The sequence below is a fragment of the Microcaecilia unicolor genome, chromosome 1 (assembly GCF_901765095.1).
Source record: "Microcaecilia unicolor chromosome 1, aMicUni1.1, whole genome shotgun sequence".
NCBI classification, from domain to species: Eukaryota; Metazoa; Chordata; class Amphibia; order Gymnophiona; family Siphonopidae; genus Microcaecilia; species Microcaecilia unicolor.
In genome coordinates, this window is record NC_044031.1 from 285,869,740 (window position 1) to 285,889,192 (window position 19,453).

The window sequence follows — 19,453 nt, forward strand, 5'->3', positions numbered from 1 at the left end:
ACGTACACATGCCTCGCACTCCCCCGACGCTGCTCGCTGGTTCCCACACTGGGAGCAGCGCTTTGCGGCTTCCGAGGGTACTGACATGCGGCCAAACGCTCCCCTTAACGGAGTTCTCACTTGCTCCCCTCTCAGCCCCCGCCGCAGCACGGGTCTACGAGGAATCCTTTCAAAGCACTAAATCTGCTTATCTCGAGGCTGTATTCAGTTTTTTTTTTTTTTTTTTTTTTTTAAAGAGGCAGGAGAGACAGCCAGCCGGATTTATCTATTTTTTACCAGCAAACGAAGGGAGGGTAGATGGGGGGAGGTAGGGGTGTTCACCTCAATTGCCTAACAGAGGCCTCAACCCCAGTCCAAGCTCAACTAGACCCAAAAGAGCACTAGGAGCCAGATTCATCCAGAGCTGCACAGTTATGACCACCGACCTGCTAGATAGTAACATAGTAACATAGTAGATGATGGCAGAAAAAGACCTGCATGGTCCATCCAGTCTGCCCATGACAAACTCATATGTGTATACCTTACCTTGAATTTGTACCTGTCCTTTTCAGGGCACAGACCATATAAGTCTGCCCAGCAGTATTTCCCGCCTCCCAACCACCAGTCCCGCCTCCCATCACCGGCTCTGTTACAGACCGTATAAGTCCGCCCTCCCCTATCCTCGCCTCCCAACCACCACCCCCTCTTCCCCCCAACTGCTCCGCCACCCAATTTCAGCTAAGCTTCTGAGGATCCATTCCTTTTGCACAGGATTCCTCTATGCATATCCCACGCATGTTTGAACTCCGTTACCGTTTTCATCTCCACCACCTCCCGGGGGAGGGCATTCCAAGCGTCCACCACCCTCTCCGTGAAAAAATACTTCCTGACATCTTTCCTGAGTCTGCCCCCCTTCAATCTCATTTCATGTCCTCCCGTTCTAACGCCTTCCCATCTCCGGAAAAGATTCGTTTGCGGATTAATACCTTTCAAATATTTGAACGTCTGTATCATATCACCCCTGTTCCTCCTTTCCTCCAGGGTGTACATGTTCAGGTCAGCAAGCCTCTCTTCATACGTCTTGGAACGTAAATCCCATACCATCCTCGTAGCTTTTCTTTGCACCGCTTCCATTTTTTTAACATCCTTCGCAGGATACGGCCTCCAAAACTGAACACAATACTCCAGGTGGGGCCTCACCAACGTCTTATACAGGGGCATTAAAACCTCCTTTCTTCTGCTGGTCACTCCTCTCTCTATACAGCCTAGCAATCTTCTAGCTACTGCCACCGCCTTGTCGCACTGTTTCGTCGCCTTCAGGTCCTCAGATACTATCACCCCAAGATTCCTCTCCCCGTCCGTGCCTATCAGACTCTCCCCGCCTAACACGTACGTCTCCCTTGGATTTCTACTCCCTAAGTGCATTACTTTGCATTTCTTCACATTGAATTTTAATTGCCAAACGTTAGACCATTCTTCTAGCTTCTTCAGATCTTTTTTCATGTTTTCCACACCCTCCGGGGTGTCCACTCTGTTGGAAATCTTGGTGTCATCCACAAAAAGGCAAACTTTACCTTGTAACCCTTCGGCAATGTCACTCACAAATATATTGAACAGAATCGGCCCCAGCACCGATCCCTGAGGCACTCCACTACTCACCTTTCCCTCCTCCGAGTGAACTCCATTCACCACCACCCTCTGGCGTCTGTCCGTCAACCAGTTCCTAATCCAGTTCACCACTTCGGGTCCTATTTTCAGGCCGTCTAGTTTATTTAAGAGCCTCCTGTGGGGAACCGTGTCGAAAGCCTTGCTGAAATCTAAGTAGATGACGTCCATAGCATGTCCTTGATTTAATTCTTCCGTCACCCAGTCAAAGAATTCAATGAGATTCGTTTGGCACGATTTCCCTTTGGTGAAACCATGTTGTCTCGGATCTTGCAACTTATTGGCTTCCAGGAAATTCACTATCCTTTCCTTCAGCATGGCTTCCATTACTTTTCCAATAGCCGAAGTGAGGCTTACCTGCCTGTAGTTTCCAGCTTCTTCCCTATCCCCACTTTTGTGAAGAGGGACCACCTCCGCCGTTCTCCAATCCCTCGGAACCTCTCCCGTCTCCAAGGATTTATTAAACAAGTCTTTAAGAGGACCCACCAGAACCTCTCTGAGCTCCCTCAGTATTCTGGGGTGGATCCTGTCCGGCCCCATGGCTTTGTCCACCTTTAGCTTTCCAAGTTGTTGATACACACTCTCTTCTGTGAACGGCGCTCTATCCACCTCATTTTCAGGTGTACTTTTGCCAGTCTCTCTCGGTCCTTCCCCAGGGTTTTCTTCAGTGAAAACAGAACAAAAGTATCTATTTAGCAAATTTTCTACATAGCGTTTTGTTGTATCTTTTAGTCTCACAATTCCCTTTATAGTCTTTCTCCTTTCACTAATATACCTGAAGAAGTTTTTGTCTCCCCTCCTTACATTTCTAGTCATTTGTTCTTCCGCTTGCGCCTTCGACAGACGTACCTCTCTCTTGGCTTCTTTCAGTTTCATCCGGTATTCCTCCCCGTGTTCCTCCTCTTGAGATTTTCTATATTTCTGGAACGCTAACTCTTTAATCTTTATTTTCTCAGCCACTTGCTTTGAGAACCATATCGGTTTCCTTTTTCTCCTGCTTTTATTTACTTTCCTTACATAAAGGTCTGTGGCCCTGTTTATTACTTCTTTTAGCCTGGACCACTGTCCTTCCACTTCTTGTATGTCCTCCCAGCCCATCAGCTCCTTCCTCAGGTATTCTCCCATTTTGTTAAAGTCAGCTCGCTTGAAATCGAGGACTTTGAGTTTAGAGTGGCCGCCATCCACATGAGCCGTTACATCAAAACAAACCGTTTGATGGTCACTGTTTCCAAGGTGCGCAGCTACTCGGACATTTGACACACTATCCCCATTCGTGAGCACCAGATCCAACGTGGCTGCCTCCCTCGTGGGTTCGTTCACCATTTGTCTGAGCAGAGCACTTTGGAAAGCATCCACAATCTCTCTACTTCTTTCCGATTTTGCAGACGGAACCCTCCAATCTACATCCGGCAGATTAAAATCTCCCAACAACAGTACCTCTCTTTTCTTCCCCAACTTTTGAATATCAACGATCAGATCTTTATCTAGTTCTTCCAATTGTGTTGGGGGTCTATAGACAACACCCACGTGGACCAAGGTTCTATCCTCTCTTTTTAAGGTGATCCATATCGCTTCTTCCTTTCCCCAGTTCCCTGTCATTTCAGTCGCTGGGATATCATTTCTCACATACAGAGCTACTCCTCCACCTGTACGTCCCTCTCTATCCTTCCTAAAAAGATTATAGCCTGGTATGTTTACATCCCATTCATGGGAACCATTGAGCCATGTCTCTGTGACTGCAACTATGTCCAAGTCAGACTCCAAAATCAGGGCTTGAAGGTTAGGAATTTTATTGCTTAGACTGCGAGCATTTGTGGTCATCGCTTTCCATGTACATTTCCTAGTATGTGTTTTGGTTTTAGTGATTTGTGAGGGTGTTTTTTCTTTGGGTACCTTCTCATATTTTTGTTCCCCCTTTCTTGCTTTTTCTTCTTTTTCTGCTTCAGTTTTATTTTCAGGAATATCAGAGTGCTGTAGTGGAGCAAAAGAATTTTGTAGTGGCAACACTTGTGCGGGCGGATGCTTCTGTGTCACATGATGAAGTCTGCCCAAGACAAGCGCATCCGAGCCATTCTTCCAGGTCTTCTGGAGGGGTTGCGTCAGTCTGCTCCAGTGCCTGGGGTGCTTGCGCCCTCGGTACCGTCGATGGAAGCGGCAGCTGGCTTTATGCCTGTGGTGAGGTCCTTGACGCCGGTACCGCCTGCAGCATCGGTGTTGGCTGCCACCCAGGTCGACTCCCCATCGACATCGCTGGAGGGAGCTTCATCGCCTCCGGCATGGGAGTCGACTTCTCGGCATTGCCAAGGAGGACATTGTTCCTTGGCGTCGAGACGGGCCTGGTTTCACAGTTAAAGAACTCTTGTCCAATACCAATGAGGATGCCTCGTGGGATGAAGCGGAAGATCCCAGGCATTTCTCTTCTGAGGAGTCTTGTGGTCTTCCCTCTGATCCTACTCCTTCGCTGGAAAGAAAGCTTTCTCCCCCGGAGAGTCTTTCTTTCTCTTCATTTGTCCAGGAAATGTCTGTGGCTATTCCCTTCCCTGTGGTATCTTGAGGATGAGCCCAGGACTGAGATGCTCGAGGTCCTTGACTATCCTTCGCCACCTAAGGAGTCATCCACTGTTCCTTTGCATAATGTGCTCAAGGAGGCACTTATGCGGAACTGGATGAAACCGCTAAGTAATCCCACCATTCCCAAGAAAGTTGAGTCCCAACATCAGATTCATGGAGAACCTGAGATGATGAAGTCGCAGTTATCTCACGACTCTATGGTTGTGGATTCCGCTCTCAAGAGAGCCAGGAGTTCTAGAGATTTTGTCTCGGCGCCCCCGAGACGAGAATCTAGAACCCTGGACTCTTTTGGGAGAAAGGCCTATCAGTCCTCTATATGCGTGGCCAAAATTCAGTCCTACCAGCTCTACACGAGCATTCACTTGAACACGGTGAAGCAATTGGTGGACTTGGTTGATAAGCTCCCTCCGGAGCAAGCCAAGCCTTTTCAGGATATGATCAGGCAGCAGAAGGCGTGTCGTAAATTCCTGTCCAGTGATGCTTACGATTCTTTTGATGTTGCATCCAGAACCGCTGCCCAAGGTATAGTGATGCGCACACTCTCATGGCTGCTTGTCTCTGACCTGGACAACAGAGTCCAGCAGCGGATTGCGGATGTTCCTTGCTGGGGGGGGGATAATATTTTTTGGTGAGAAAGTCGAGCAAGTGGTTGATCAGATCATGCAGCGGGAAACCGCTATGGACAATCTCTCCCGCCAGGTGCCTTCTGCTACTACCTCATCAGGTAGACGTTTTTTCCGGGGAAGGAAGAATGCTCCCTATGCTTATAACAAACATAGGTACAATCCTCCTTCTCGACAGCCTTCTCAGGCTCAACCGCATCAAACTCGTTCTCGTCAACAGCGTGCGCCAAGGCAGGCCCCTGTGGCTCCCCAGCAAAAGCAAGGGGATGGGCTTTTGACTAGCTCCAGTTGAGCATAGCCGCTGTAAAGGTGTCCGTGCTGGACGAGTTGCCGGTCGGGGGGAGGTTTAAAATTTTTTCACCAAAGGTGGCCTCTCATAACCTCCGATCGGTGGGTTCTTCAAATAGTCTGGTTAGGATACTCCCTCAATTTGGTCTCCAGACCTCCAAATTGCCCACCGGGAGCTCAGTCCTTCAGCTTCCAGCACAGGCAGGTACTTGCAGAGGAACTCTCCGCCCTTCTTAGCGCCAATGCGGTCGAGCCCATTCCACCAGGGCAAGAAGGGCTGGGATTCTATTGCAGGTACTTCCTTGTACAAAAGAAAACGGGGGGATGCGTCCCATCCTAGACCTAAGGGCCCTGAAGAAATTCCTTGTCCAAGAAAAGTTCAGGATGGTTTCCCTGGGCACCCTTCTTCCCATGATTCAGGAAAACGATTGGCTATGCTCTCTGGACTTAAAGGATGCTTACACTCACATTCCGATACTTCCAGCTCACAGGAAGTATCTTCGATTCCGTCTGGGTGCGCAGCATTTCCAGTATTGTGTGCTGCCCTTTCGTCTGGCGTCTGCGCCCAGGGTCTTTACAAAATGCCTGGCAGTAGTTGCAGCGTCGCTATGCAGACTAGGAGTGCGTGTGTTCCCTTATAAACCCCAGGTTCTATTCCTCCTCCCCTCTTCAATTCCTCCACCTCTGTCAACAAGTACCTCCAAAGCACTCGTACCAATGTCATTTGCCCTACTAATAAAACTTGTCACACCTCAGAACTATTCAGAATTAGGCTCTGAGCCCTTGGAGGGAGCATATGTACATAAGGTCCCCATATCAGAAAGAGTAGCTTTTTCTGCTCAAGAGCCACTTTTGCACCTTCCCGTTCCCATATCATAGTTCTCATAGTACAGTGTTCCTTCATATCCTAATTGAGGGAGCGTCATTCTACACCCAATGTCTCATGATGCATTTTTTTCTCGATTAAGCAAGCTTTCTTCAACAGCCCAACTGCTTTTCCTCATACTCCCAAAACATGTACCTGATCAAGCAGCATTCCCCTTGGATCCAATTAGCTCATCCCACAAGAGTGCTCTAAAAGCGAATTAGTGCTCCTCAGTAATGTAAAGTCTTGATTATCTGACCTAAACGGGACCAACCTGTTATCGGATAAATTAAATGTTGGATAATACAGAAAACAATGGTAACTCCTCAAACAATTCAGAAACAAAGGCAGTAAAAGACCGTGAACAAGTATATAATATCATGTTCATTGTTGATTTAAATCTTGAATTGATAATGAACGTTACTGTTGGGCAGAGTGGATGGACCATTCAGGTTTTTATCTGCCGTCACTATGTTACTTTTGGGCTCATTTTCGAAAGAGAAGGACGTCCATCTTTTGACATAAATCGGAAGATGGGCGTCCTCCTCCCAGAGACGTCCAAATCGGTATAATCAAAACCTGATTTTGGACGTCTCCAACTGCAGTCTTGTTGCAAGGACATCCAAATTTCAAGGGGCATGCCGGAGGCGTAGCGAAGGCGGAATTTGGGTGTGCCTAACACTTGGACGTCTTTGACCCATAATCGAAAAAAGCAAGGACGTGCCTGACGAACACTTGGACGTTTTCACCCGGATGTGCTTTTATTATGAATAAGGCACAAAAAGGTGACCAGATGGCCACCGGAGAGAATCGGGGATGACCTCCTGTTACTTCCCCAGTGGTCACTAACCCCCTTCCACCCTCAAAAAATGTCTTTAAAAATATGTTGTGCCAGCCTCAGGTGTCATACTCAGGTCCATGACAGCGCATGAAGGTCCCAGGAGCAGTTTTAGTGGGTACTGCAGTGCACTTCAGACAGGCGGACCCAGGCCCATACCCTCTTACCTGTTACATCTGTGGAGGAAACAGCGAGCTCTCTAAAACCCACCACAAAACCTACTGTACCCATATATAGGTGCCCCCCCTTCACCCGTAAGGGCTTTGGTAGTGGTGTACAGTTGTGGGTTTTGGGGGGCTCTGCACACAAGGTAAGGGAGCTATGTTCCTGGGAGCATTTATGAAGTCCACTGCAGGGTCCCCTAGGGTGCCCGGTTGGTGTCCTAGCATGTCAGGGGGACCAGTGCACTACAATTGCTGGCTCCTCCCATGTCCAAATGGCTTGCATTAGGATGTTTTTGACATGGACGTCTTTGGTTTCGAAAATTGCCAAAAGTCAGACGTCCATGTCTAGGGACGTCTCTGATGGTATTTTCGAAACGAAAGATGGGACGTCCATCTTTTTTCGAAAATACAGTTTTCCCCGCCCCTGGATTTGGACGTTTTGCAAAGACATCCAAATTGCAACTTGGACGTTTCTTTCAAAAATGCCCCTATATGTAATTCCCTCACTGTCTTCGCCTTTACCTCTCCATATCTATCTGAAGTCACCATTCTCTGAGCTTTAATCAGTGGAGCATGCAAAAATGTAAGAAATTCTATGATGAGATAAAGGCACCCTGGTAGTGTATAGGGGTATAGTTCTGCCTACTTACCGTCCAATTTCTCTTGTATTTTCTCACATCTGTTACTCCCAACCTACTCCTAGAGTCAGAGACATTCCAAAGGTAATTTTTCCTTATTCCTACCCCAGAGAAACCTAGAAAGCGCTCTCAAATTTTTAATAGTCTTATGGGGATAAGTTTTAACACCTGGGAAGCATATCATCTTAAATAGGTTTATCTGTCCTGCTAGATAGAAGAAAATGCTTTATAAAATTGCCTCCATTAACATATTGCTCAGATGTTTGTATATTAATTTCTACTTATTTCCTGCTAATTGATTATAAGCCAGCAGAGATGGCATTGTAGTATTATGGGGGAAGTTAGTTCACAAAGATGTAGTGCTACCTCTGCTTCCTGTGCCCCTTCCCACTCAGCTTTATAAACAGTTTGCAAGGAGTAGTAGGAGACCTGGAGTTTCAGGTATGTTAAACTAGGAACGGGGGGGGGGGGGGGGGGGGGAGGGAGGCCGACAGTCACACAAAAGCGTATGGTTCGGAATAAGGTATCTTGCAAAGATATCGTCCAAACTGAGAAGACAGGGTTTATTGGTAGTGAGTATGAAAAAGAGACTGTAGTGGATTTAATGTCCATAAATAAAAAACAAAAAACGGACAAAAGATAGCAAATTAGTACTGTCAAGTAATCAACATGCTGTAATAAGGAATAACAAGCCTAGCTTGAAGTGTCTATATGCAAATACTAGGAGCCTAAGACAAAAGATGGGAGAATTGGAATATATTGCGCTGAAAGAAGAATTGGACATAATAGGCATTTCTGAGACCTGGTGGAAGGAGGATAACCAGTGGGACGCTGTCATACCGGGGTACAAATTATATCATAGTGATAAGGACCGGATTGGGGGAGGAGTAGCACTGTATATTAACGAGAGCCTTGAATCAAATAGATTGAAAATTCTGCAGTAAACAAAAGACCCCTTGGAATCATTGTGGATCGAAGTTCTAAGTGTTAAGGGGAAAAGGACAGTGATAGGGGTGTACTACTGTCTGCCCGACCAGGATGAGCAGACGGATGCAGTCATGTTAAAGGAAATTAGTGACGCTAATAAAGTAGGCAACGCAATAATAATAGGTGATTTTAATTACCACAGGTTTATGGAATATGTAGAATCTAATCACATCAATTTTCCAAAATATTCTACAGTTGTATAGAGTGGTGAAAGATGATGATAGACGCACGCATGAAAAAAAAATGGAGAAAAAAAAGACCTCAGAATCTGGAAGACGTAATGGAGCAGTTCTGCAAACTGAAGAGTAGCAAATCTCCAGGACCAGATGGTATTCATCCCAGGGTACTGATAGAACTAAAAAATGAGCTGTCAGAGCTACTGTTAGTGATTTGTAATTTATCCTTAAGATCGAGCGTGGTACCGAAAGATTGGAGGGTGGCAAATGTAATGCCGATATTTAAAAAAGGTTCCAGAGGAGATCGGGAAATTATAGACCGGTGAGTCTGACGTTGGTGCCGGGCAAAATGGTAGAGACCATTATCAAGAACAAAATTACAGAGCACATTCAAAAGCATGGACTAATGGGACAAAGTCAACATGGATTTAGTGAAGGGAGGTCTTGCCTTACCAATCTGCTGCATTTCTTTGAAGGAGTAAACAAACATGTGGACAAAGATGAGCCGGTTGATATTGTGTATCTAGATTTTCAGAAGGCGTTTGATAGGACCCTCATGAAAGACTACAGAGGAAATTAGAGGGACATGGGATCGGAGGTAGTGTCTTACTGTGGATTAAAAACTGGTTGAAAGATAGGAAACAGTTGGATTAAAAGGTCAATATTCACAATAGAGAAGGGTAGTTAGTGGGGTCCCTCAGGGATCTGTGCTTTTTAATATATTCATAAATGACCTAGAGATGGGAGTAACTAGTGAGGTAATCAAATTTGCTGATGACACAAAGTTATTAAAAGTCGTCAAATCGCGGGAAGATTGTGAAAAATTACAAGAGGACCTTACGAGACTGGGAGACTGGGCGTCTAAATGGCAGATGACGTTTAATGTGAACAAGTGCAAAGTGATGCCTGTGGGAAAGAGGAACCCAAACTTTAACTATGTCATGCAGGGTTCAGCGTTAGGAGTCAAGGTCCAAGAAAGGGATCTAGGTGTCATCGTTGATGATACGTTGAAACCTTCTGCTCAATGTGCTGCTGCGGCTAGGAAAGCAAATAGAATGTTGGGTATTATTAGGAAAGGGATGGAAAACAATAATGAGGATATTCTGCTGTTGGATTGCTCCATGGTGTGACCGCACCTGAAAAAACATATAGTGGAATTAGAAAAGGTGCAGAGAAGGGCGACAAAGATGATACAGGGGATGGGACGACTTCCCTGTGAGGAAAGTCTGAAGAGGCTGGGGCTCTTCAGCTTGGAGAAAAGGCGGCTGAGGGGAGATATGGTAGAGGTCTATAAGATAATGAGTGGAATGGGAATGGGTTGATGTGGAGCGTCTGTTTACGCTTTCCAAAAATACTAGGATAAAGGGGCATGCGATGAAGCTGCAGTGTAGTAATTTAAAATGAATCGGAGGAAATTTTTCTTCACTCAACGCGTAGTTAGACTCTGGAATTTGTTGCTGGAAAAAGTGATTAAGGCAGTTGACTTAGACTTTAAAAAAGGTTTGGACGGCTTCCTGTAGGAAAATACCATAGAATGTGGGAATAATCCACTATTTCTGGGATGGGTGGGACAAATTGTTTGTTGTCGGAGACAGGGTGCTGGGCTCGATGGACACTTGGTCTGTCCCAGCATGGCAATGCTTATGTACTTAAAAGGCTGGACTGAGAAGAGGACAGTCTGATTACTATGGGGCCCTTTTACTAAAGTTTAGCACGTGCTAACGAAATTACAGCTAGTACATGCTAAACGCTAAGAAGCCCATTTTATACCTGTGAGCTTCTTAGCATTTAATATGTGCTAATTCTGTTAGTGTGTGCACGTAAGTTTTAGTATAAGGTCCCTATGTGACTTTCCATTTGCCATTTCTACTAAAGCAGAGACTTGCAGATGAGAAGAGCATTTTATCTTCCAAATCTGTTTAGGGAAATGGAACTTGATATACCACCTTTCTGAGGTTTTTGCAACTACATTCAAAGCGGTTTACAAATATTCAGGTACTTATTTTGTACCTGAATTTAGCTTTCAAATGTTGTACCTGTATTTAGCTTTCAAATATTGATAAAGTACTCCTTTTTAGTATTGTGCTCTGCTTTTTTTTTTTTTTTTTTATAGTAGCTTTACAGTCCAGTGATTTTTTTTTAGTATAGAAAAAATATGAAATTATATAGAATGATTATGAGCATCATGATGGTATTCAGTAATTAGTGGTTTTCTTAAATACAGTTTTTAACAGCTCCTGATTTAAAAAATAAAAGTTGTATAGTAATGTAAAATAGACAAGCCGTTGTAACTGGTGGAGTAAGAGACATCTCATTGTCATACAGTTTTTTTTAAACATCTTTGCTTTTTAATTTGAAGACTGTGTATACATAAACATTATGTTTGTAGGAAAGTTATTTGCCTGCTACATATAGATGCTATAGTAAGGACATACATATATTTAGAGAATGTAATTTTGTTCATGCGCATATACAATATTAGAAAAGGGTGGAAAATGTCGCAGGCTTCATGCCTCTGCATGCAGCCTGCTCTTTTTCACACCCCTATCCAGGTTTCAAAGAGTTGCATGCCTTCTGGTTTTCTGTCTGTTGCCAGGCAGACTGTTACATGTTTCTTTTGGCTGTTCTGCCTTCAACCTTCCATTGGCTTGCATAGGCAGATCTGCCTCAGCCAATTGGAGTGTATATGCAAATCTCTCCCTCAGTCCTTTGACATCAGACCAGTCAAGTGTAGTTTCTGTTGCTGAGAGAGCTGATAAGATGGCAACATGGCTGCAGGGGGCTTCCTATTGGGTATGTTTTCTATATTTACCATGCATCATTATTTGTATAAAAGTAAACAGAAATATGTTCTTTATAAACATATAGTCAATCATCTAACTGATTTTTAATTACAGGAGATAAAAGAACATGTTGTGCCTCGAAACTGGGAAGGAGGGAAAAGGATCTTGCCTCCTAATCCCAGATTTGATGAATATTGGGTGAGATACCTGTGACAGTGCATTGTTTGGCAGGTGGAATTTGAAAGGATAAATAGTGCTTCCCTTTCATAAAAATTGTGTGTTTGAGATATTTACACAAAGTGTGGGTGTAACAGTATGTTACTTTTCTATGAAATCAGCATTATAGCTCTCAGAATATTTAAATGTTTTTCTAAAATGTCATTAACAGCTATTTTTAAATTTAAACTTATGTTTGTTTTCCCTTTTCATTCTCCTGTGTCATTTTCTATCCACTTCCTGTTCTTATGTTTTTCAGGTGACCTCAGAATGTCACTGTTAATGACATCACAGGCTTTAGATAGGAGATCTCCAATCACATGGGCCTACAGTTCAACTGTGTCTGTACAGCTAGTTACAACATGCAGGCCTTGTTTATATAGAAGTTGAGTTTTTAAAAAAAGGCCATCAGTTTCACATGTAGGCAAAATATTAATGCATAACTTCTTTAGATGTTAATTTCATACTGATTTTGAGAGACATTGAGGGCAAATATACAATTGGATTCAAGAAGAAATTATATACAAAGATGAAAAATTTGCCAATAAAGTCTAAAATGTATCCTGAATAAAAATGGTCATTAACCATTTCATTAGCCAGACACAGAAGTTTCTTTTTTTATTTTAAATAAGCATTGCATTCTTAAGATTAGACAGTTTTAAAAACTGAATATATTATGTACTATTACCTTACTAGCTAAATCTCTAAACTTGTGTTTTTATGTGTTAGTGTTCTGTAAACCATGTGGGCTGGAATGGACATTGTCCTTTTTGAGCTGCTTGGGTTTAGTGGGAGTACAAAATGGCCTTAAATTTGTGTCAAAAAGAATGCTGAAACTGAACAGCTTTGAAGGTAACATGGCATAGAAGATGTCAGAAGAGGAATAAGAGGTAATGGTGCCTTCTGAATTATGGCTGTGGGAGGAGCGATGAATGAGAAAGTATAACCTACCCTCTTAAAGGCTTTGGCAGCTCTGGAGATTTAAATTATCTAATTTTAGAGATGCAGGGGTACCGCATGTGAACACTCAAGTGATGTAAGCAAAATTCATGACAAATTGTACGCAATAACAGAAATGTAAAGAAGTTACTAGAAACCTGGAATGTATGGGTTAAGTGAAACAGATGAATGATAACAGTTTGAGTTGTAACTATGGGCCTGATATACAGTAGGTTTTTTTTCCCATTCTGTGTCCGAAAACATTTTATGGTGGTGATTTTTTTTCTTCACTTAGTGAGCAGTCATACTGCTTTCGGAATAGTGAAATGTGCACAAACTGTGCAGTGTTGTAAACAAAAGGGTTAATGAAAATGTTAGTATGGTATTGTTCATATTCTTCCCATCACTCATCTCTTTTTTTAGTTCCGTTGTAGTGTGGGCTCTGACTCTGCTCACACCCTTTTAGAACAGTAGGTGTTAAAAACAGCTACTGAATTGACATCTGCGATTTCCTGCCTGTTAAATAGATCTAGCAATCATAAGTCCGAGTAAACCTTCAGTTCCTCAGAGATTCCAGAATGAAAAACACTAAAACATTTTAACAACTAAAGAATCTGTATGAAAAAAGGAAAAGATTTCATTTGAGTCTCACTCTGGTTTTCTCAATTCTCTTGAAGTCTTGATATTACCCTTTTTATGCCTTTCTTGTTGCTGGGCAAGCTTTGAGAAACCGACATGTGATTGGTTGCAAGGCAGCTGCTTGATGGGGCCAATCAGATACGGTGGTGGCTTTTTTTTTTTTTGGCTGATGCAATAACTGAAGTGTGTGGCTGATTTATGTTTCTGAGGGGGAGGTTATGAAACTAACAGCGAGACTGCATTGGGCTCCCTCTTGGGTATGTTAGAAAAATTACAAGATTTGTCTAGACTTTTGAAGAGAAAATGCTTTTTTTCTTATTACTTTGAAGATTAAATACTGAATTAAACTGTAAACAACTACATTTTTCTTAGTTTAAAATCATTTGCGGATAAATCTTCTTTGTTGCTTTGTAAATAAATAATTAACCTTGAAGTACAGTGGAACAAAGAAAATGAAAAACAACCCTAATGTTAAATGAGAGGACATATTTTAATGTTAAATGAGAGGACATATTTGACACTTCTCCACATAGTGAGAATAAGGCTTTAGTTTGAAGTAAAATGAACCAGGAGCTAGCCCTTTCACTTCATGTTACTATATTTATACTGAAAGCATGTATCGGAACGCTTGTAACTGAATTTAGAACTAACTAGGACTTGAAGGATCTAAATACAAACTGTATATTTCTCTTTGGTGTACACTCTGTGGCCTGAGCATTGATCCAATAGTTGGAAACTCTTTCTGGATAGCAAACTGATGTGCCAGTGTTACTATCAATAAATCAAACATTTGCTCCTAAGGTGCATAATCAGTGCATGACAATATAAATAAGTGCCTTCTTGGACAGTTGAGGTAGGTCATGTTCGGAACTCTGTGCCTTTGAGCGCCATACAGCATTAATCTGAAGCACTTTTTTTTCCTAAAATATTTTCTACCTCAATATGATTTCATAGCATTTAGAATTTAGGTTTTCTGTAATCCTTATATATTCCATGTTCTAATCTGCACTGCAGTTCAGCAGCAGCTGAGGCGTTGTTAAGATTTCAGAGCTCCAAGAGACCTGCCCTAGCTCTACAGTTGTTCTTTTACTGGACTCGGCCACAACTTGAATGCTTTAATGCCTCATTTGGCACGTACAGGAACAATATAAATTACTCATTCACAGTATTGTTAAATAGAGATTTGGAGTTCTGGTCACTGCTACTTTCTGTATTTTTTATTTTTTTAAAGCATATCTAAATTAATACACCCGATTTTTATATAAGCATATGCCATATTTTAACCAGTTAGCGATAATACTGGTAATGTTGAGTTAGAAAAACCTCGTGGAACAGATTGAATTTTGCATGTCTGAAGTAAGCACAATCATTTTCAGATTTCCAAATCTCTTATCTCTATGCACCTTGCAAGCAGGAACAAAGTTTCGTACCTAGAACCTTGCCACCGTGCTATATGGTTTCTCTGTCTGCAGTGTGTTGAACTGATACGTTACTAAATACTAAAAGGTGACCTTTACAACACATTTACTTCCTTTACCACCTCTCCCTTTTCTGTTTCTTTGGTGAAATATTTTCATCCTGGTTTTGGTTGACTCTGCTTACTCTCAAAGGATTTAATGTAAACAAGAGTGTTCATATGCAAAGATTCAGAGCACTGGCTATTGTTGTAGATCTGGTTTTCTTTCACTGCCTTTCCATAATCTGTTCTTTGTCTGCCTTCTGTTGCTGGGCAGGATTTGGCTGACTGAGTGCTGATTGGCTAGCTTTATGAGCAGTTTTTGAGCTGTTACTATGAGCAGATTGTGCTGAGCCAATCCATGGCAGTTATGCTAATATATTCCTTTGTGGCTTGGCATTGATGATCTCTGCAAATAAAGCAGGGAAATAATTTTCTAATTGGATAAAGTGAGGGGGCTTTTGGTTATTGATAAGAGACGTGTAACTACCATTCTATTTTTTGGTTGTGCCACATGGCTGCCCAACGCTGTCATTCATATTTCTAAATCAGATGATTTATAATGGGTTTATATGTGATATTTCAGGTGGAAGATGGCATTTTGAATTATACTTATAGTAGGGGACTGGAAAGGTAACAAGATTATCTAACGTGTAAATATCATCCCCCCCCCCTTTATTGGACCTGTAGACTTGGAGCCTCAGAGCTTACATATGTTTTCTGAAAAAAATGTGACACAAGCCCAGGCATCTGGAATTAAATTTTGAAGTTGGCAGATATATTGTACTGTACCATATTTCTTTTAATCTTTTGTGTCAGCCACTGTTTTTCATGGTAGCAAATGACCTTAAAAGTGATGGTAAATATGTTGAACTTGCTTTCTAAATCCATGCAGATTCAAAGTGTAATGTAAAATCTGACCTGGATTAAGTCCTTTGGTTAGAACTATATTACGAGTAATGAAGACAACTAGGGTTTCATCACAGTTCAAGAACTTTGCTACATCTGACAATTTTCACTGAATAGAAATTAAGTAATTCTACTTCAAGGTTATTAATGAGGAAAATATTATACCAGATATTTGTGAGTACTCAGTGTATTACTCGGATTTTCTGGTCTCCAGCACTCTAGCCTTCATGCATGTTTTTGCTGAAGCAGAGCAGACTTCTGAGAGGAGGCTGCAGATTGGCTTGCACAGATAATGACCAGATTAATCCAAAAGAGAAGTCAGATGTATATGAATATCAACACTATTTTTGAGTTCCATTTCCTTGTCTCACTCACGCTGCAGAGTATCTCATTGGTGGAATCATTGTGCACCCTTGTGGATCTGATAGGTAGTTCTCCAGTATAAGCAAGTGAGAAGTAATATACCACCATTCTTGTTGACACACTTGTCATTGTGTTTGTGATGAGGAATTGACTATTCTTTAACTGCACCATTTTACAATGAATTTTAAAAACGTCAAAAAAAATTGTAGTGTAAAAAATATATACTACTTGGATATTTATATCTTTTAAGTTTGTAGAGGGTAATGGGGTTGAACATTAGTATTTTTTTTTTCTAGAATGTAACTTTAATGACATAAAAATGGAGTTGAAGAATGTGTTTTGGACATAGATTTGTCATGCTAACTCAGTATAGAATTATTTTATTAACAAAAGATTATATAGCTTTCGATGCTAGGTATTCTCGGGCTGACCATTTATTTATTTTCTGCTAAGGTAAAGACCTTTTCAGTCTTGCAAACACATTATATTGTTTAAGTGGCTTCGTCCAGAGGTAATCTCTTGGTGGCACATCTTCAGTGGTCTGTAGGGCTCCATACAGCAACCATTTGTACATCCCTCTTGCTTATTGAGCAGGATGTTTGCTTAGGTGTGATTCTCTCCAGTTTTGCTTATTATTATTATTATGATATAGGCTGCTCTTTCCAGTGTTCAAAGCAGGTTACAAAATATTTAGGTAATTCTAAAATTACAACAACAAAAACCCCATAGAATTTAAACTTGTTTAAAATTCCTCAAGACAAATAGTCTTATGGGCACTTTTACTAAGCAGTGTTAAGCAGCTAATGTGGAATTTACAAGGCAGTAGACAGTAGTGCAGACCCACACTACTGTTCCCTTTGTTAAAAAGGCAGCCATTGCAGTAACATTCTGAGAGAGGGTGAGATCTGGGCGTGACATGAGTGGCAGGGCTATGGAGTTGGAACAATTTTGGATGGAGTCAGTTAGTAAAAATGTATTGATTAGACTCCAGTTTCAAAATAAAAAAGCATGATAATATATGGTGAATTTGTAATTTTATACTTATATATACATAGCTTTGTCCTGGATTTAAAGCTTTGTTTGCCAGTACTTTAGATCCAGAACAAAAAAATTTAAAGCCTAATATCGACAGGAGTTGGGAAAACAGAGGAATCTGAGTGGGAGTCGAAGGTTTAGTGTACAGACTGTACAGTTTTGATGAATGGGCAGAGCATAGATATTATGGTGTGCTAGCTGTCAGGAATGTCAATACGTAGCCAATGTACTTCCACCTTAAGAGGAAGTAGTAAGTGTAGCTGAGCTATTGACAGTTTGGTATCACAGCGTGTTGTAACAAGAGGTGCGCTGGCATGGACTCTGATTCCCACTTAACCCCTAGAGAAACAAAAGGAGGCCTTTAAAATGTAAACATCCCTTACTACGTTAGCAGCGCTAGATAACTAACAATGACAGAACGTAGTCAGAAGCCCAGCAGGAAGATGGGGACTATCAAGCCGTTTTCACTAAGGGGTTGATGCAGTAAGCTTGCATAGAGAGCTGTGTGCTGAAAGATTAATGCATAACTTTCTAACACAAATATAGTATGTGCTGATGCAGTAAACTATGCAAATAGGATGTGTGCAAACTTGTGTGCTAGCATCTTTTGAGGACCTAGATGGGAAGGTCTTTAAGGCTTTCTCTCTGCATCTTAAGTGAATATGTTGACTTCAAGCACATTAAGTGTGGTGTTGGTGATACAGTCCTTGAAACTCTTGCCACAGCTCCAAATAGTTAGACATAAGTGCCTTAATACCATGACTCAACTTTGGAGCTTACTTCTTGAGTCATAGCTAACCACCTGAGAGGGAAGCCTGTTTAGGTCTTCTGCATTGATCAGTTTTAAGGCCAAAATAATTTACCGATGTGCTCATCCTAAGGATAAGGCTTTAGGGTTGAGGCCTCCTCAGATATCTGCAACTTTAATAATTTTGGAGTTTGAGTCTGATGCATCCTCATATCAGACTCTCTTCAGATTCTTTTCATTCACAGGTAGGATGAGATTCCTCCACTCAAGGATCTGTTCTTCTCCACCTTTTGACATAGAACAGAGTCCATTCTCTTCAGTGTTGTAGGTGGAAGGTGAGCCAAGCAACACCTGGTTTTTGGCTTCCTTAAATACCTTGATGCCCTAAAGAGCTGATGGCAGTGCCCATCCACAATATTTGTTGATACGTATGGAAAAAGATATAGGAAATACTTCACACTGTCCTTCCTGTTGGGGAAGAAAACATGCAGACTTTAAGAACCTTGTTCATCCAGTGCCTGGATTCAGCAAAGTCCAGTAACTGCACCAGTCCATAGTTGTTGAATCAGGCCTAAAAAAAAACCTAACAAAATTAAGGCTCATTTTTTTGTGCTGTTACGTGAGGCAAGGGCCTTAGAGATATAAGGTAAAAAATTTTTTGCAGAATGCTTTTAGTTCCTGCATAGCATCCTAATAGGTCTTCATGGTTGACTTTCTTTGAAATTGCAGCAGTGGTGTTGTTGGCACCAGGGCATAGTCTTTTGAATCTGTGTGATCCAACTACACACTACCAAACCAGGACTACTTTACCAAAGGCACCATATCCTTATCTCACCAGCAGTGTTTCCTTAGACCCCTGAGGCAGGCAGTTTGTTCCGCCAAAACATAGTCCTGTGTCTGGTCTGTGTGTGGTGCAATGAAAGGTGCTTTGTTGAACACTTTCTGCGTTGAAGTTTTTGTTGAACACTCCCTTTGGTGAAGCTCGTGTTGCATTCTCTACTTTTCTGCCCCCTTTGACCATATGCATGCCATTCTGCAAAAGGTATTGGAATTTGTTGAACTTTTTCCAGGGAACAAGGAAGACTTTGATCATTTAGTGAAGCTTTTAGAGGAGTATTGAGAGCTTTGGCCACTTCAGTTTCAGTTTGAGCTAATAAACTCTTATGGCTCCCACCCTTGGGCCTCAAAGATGATATGCATAACAGGCTACATGATGTGCAGTGGAAAGAAGGCCAAGGTATCTGATAAGATTACAGGTTGTCATGGGGCTGTTGCCTCTTGATACACCCTCCAGGCAGCAGACAAGTAGACCAGCAGGGTTTTAATTTTATTCTGGAACTGCTTTTCTTCCATATACCGGCCACCTTCTGTAGAACCTTTTTTCTTGTCCACATAACCATTGAAACTATATAATTTGTACAATAGTCAAAACTTAGTGATTTTTTGACTGGTTCCTCACATCTAGAACTCTAGTCTCATGTGGGAGGATTTGCCTCTTGAAGGAAGGTAGAGGTTCTGTATAAACTGTATGAACTATTGGTTCTTACAAATTTAGAAAGTTGGGTTCCCAG

At 42.0% G+C, this 19,453-nt stretch overlaps 1 protein-coding gene across 4 annotated transcripts in view; it reads left to right on the top strand.

Annotated features, from left to right (window-relative positions):
* The window catches only part of ATF7IP (activating transcription factor 7 interacting protein), a 503,125-nt gene that overhangs the window by 104,008 nt on the left and 379,664 nt on the right, over positions 1-19,453 (top strand). Inside the window, exons 1-2 of one of the 4 annotated variants that reach the window (XM_030207208.1) lie at positions 11,576-11,587; positions 11,692-11,775. The exons of 1 other annotated variant lie outside the window; for it this stretch is intronic. In XM_030207208.1, coding sequence (XP_030063068.1) covers positions 11,705-11,775 — 71 coding nt within the window. In that variant the 5' untranslated portion in view covers positions 11,576-11,587; positions 11,692-11,704. Of the gene's footprint in view, positions 1-11,544; positions 11,588-11,691; positions 11,776-14,823; positions 14,878-19,453 lie in introns of those variants that run through there. 2 more of the 4 variants (XM_030207225.1, XM_030207232.1) reach the window with 2 other exon arrangements.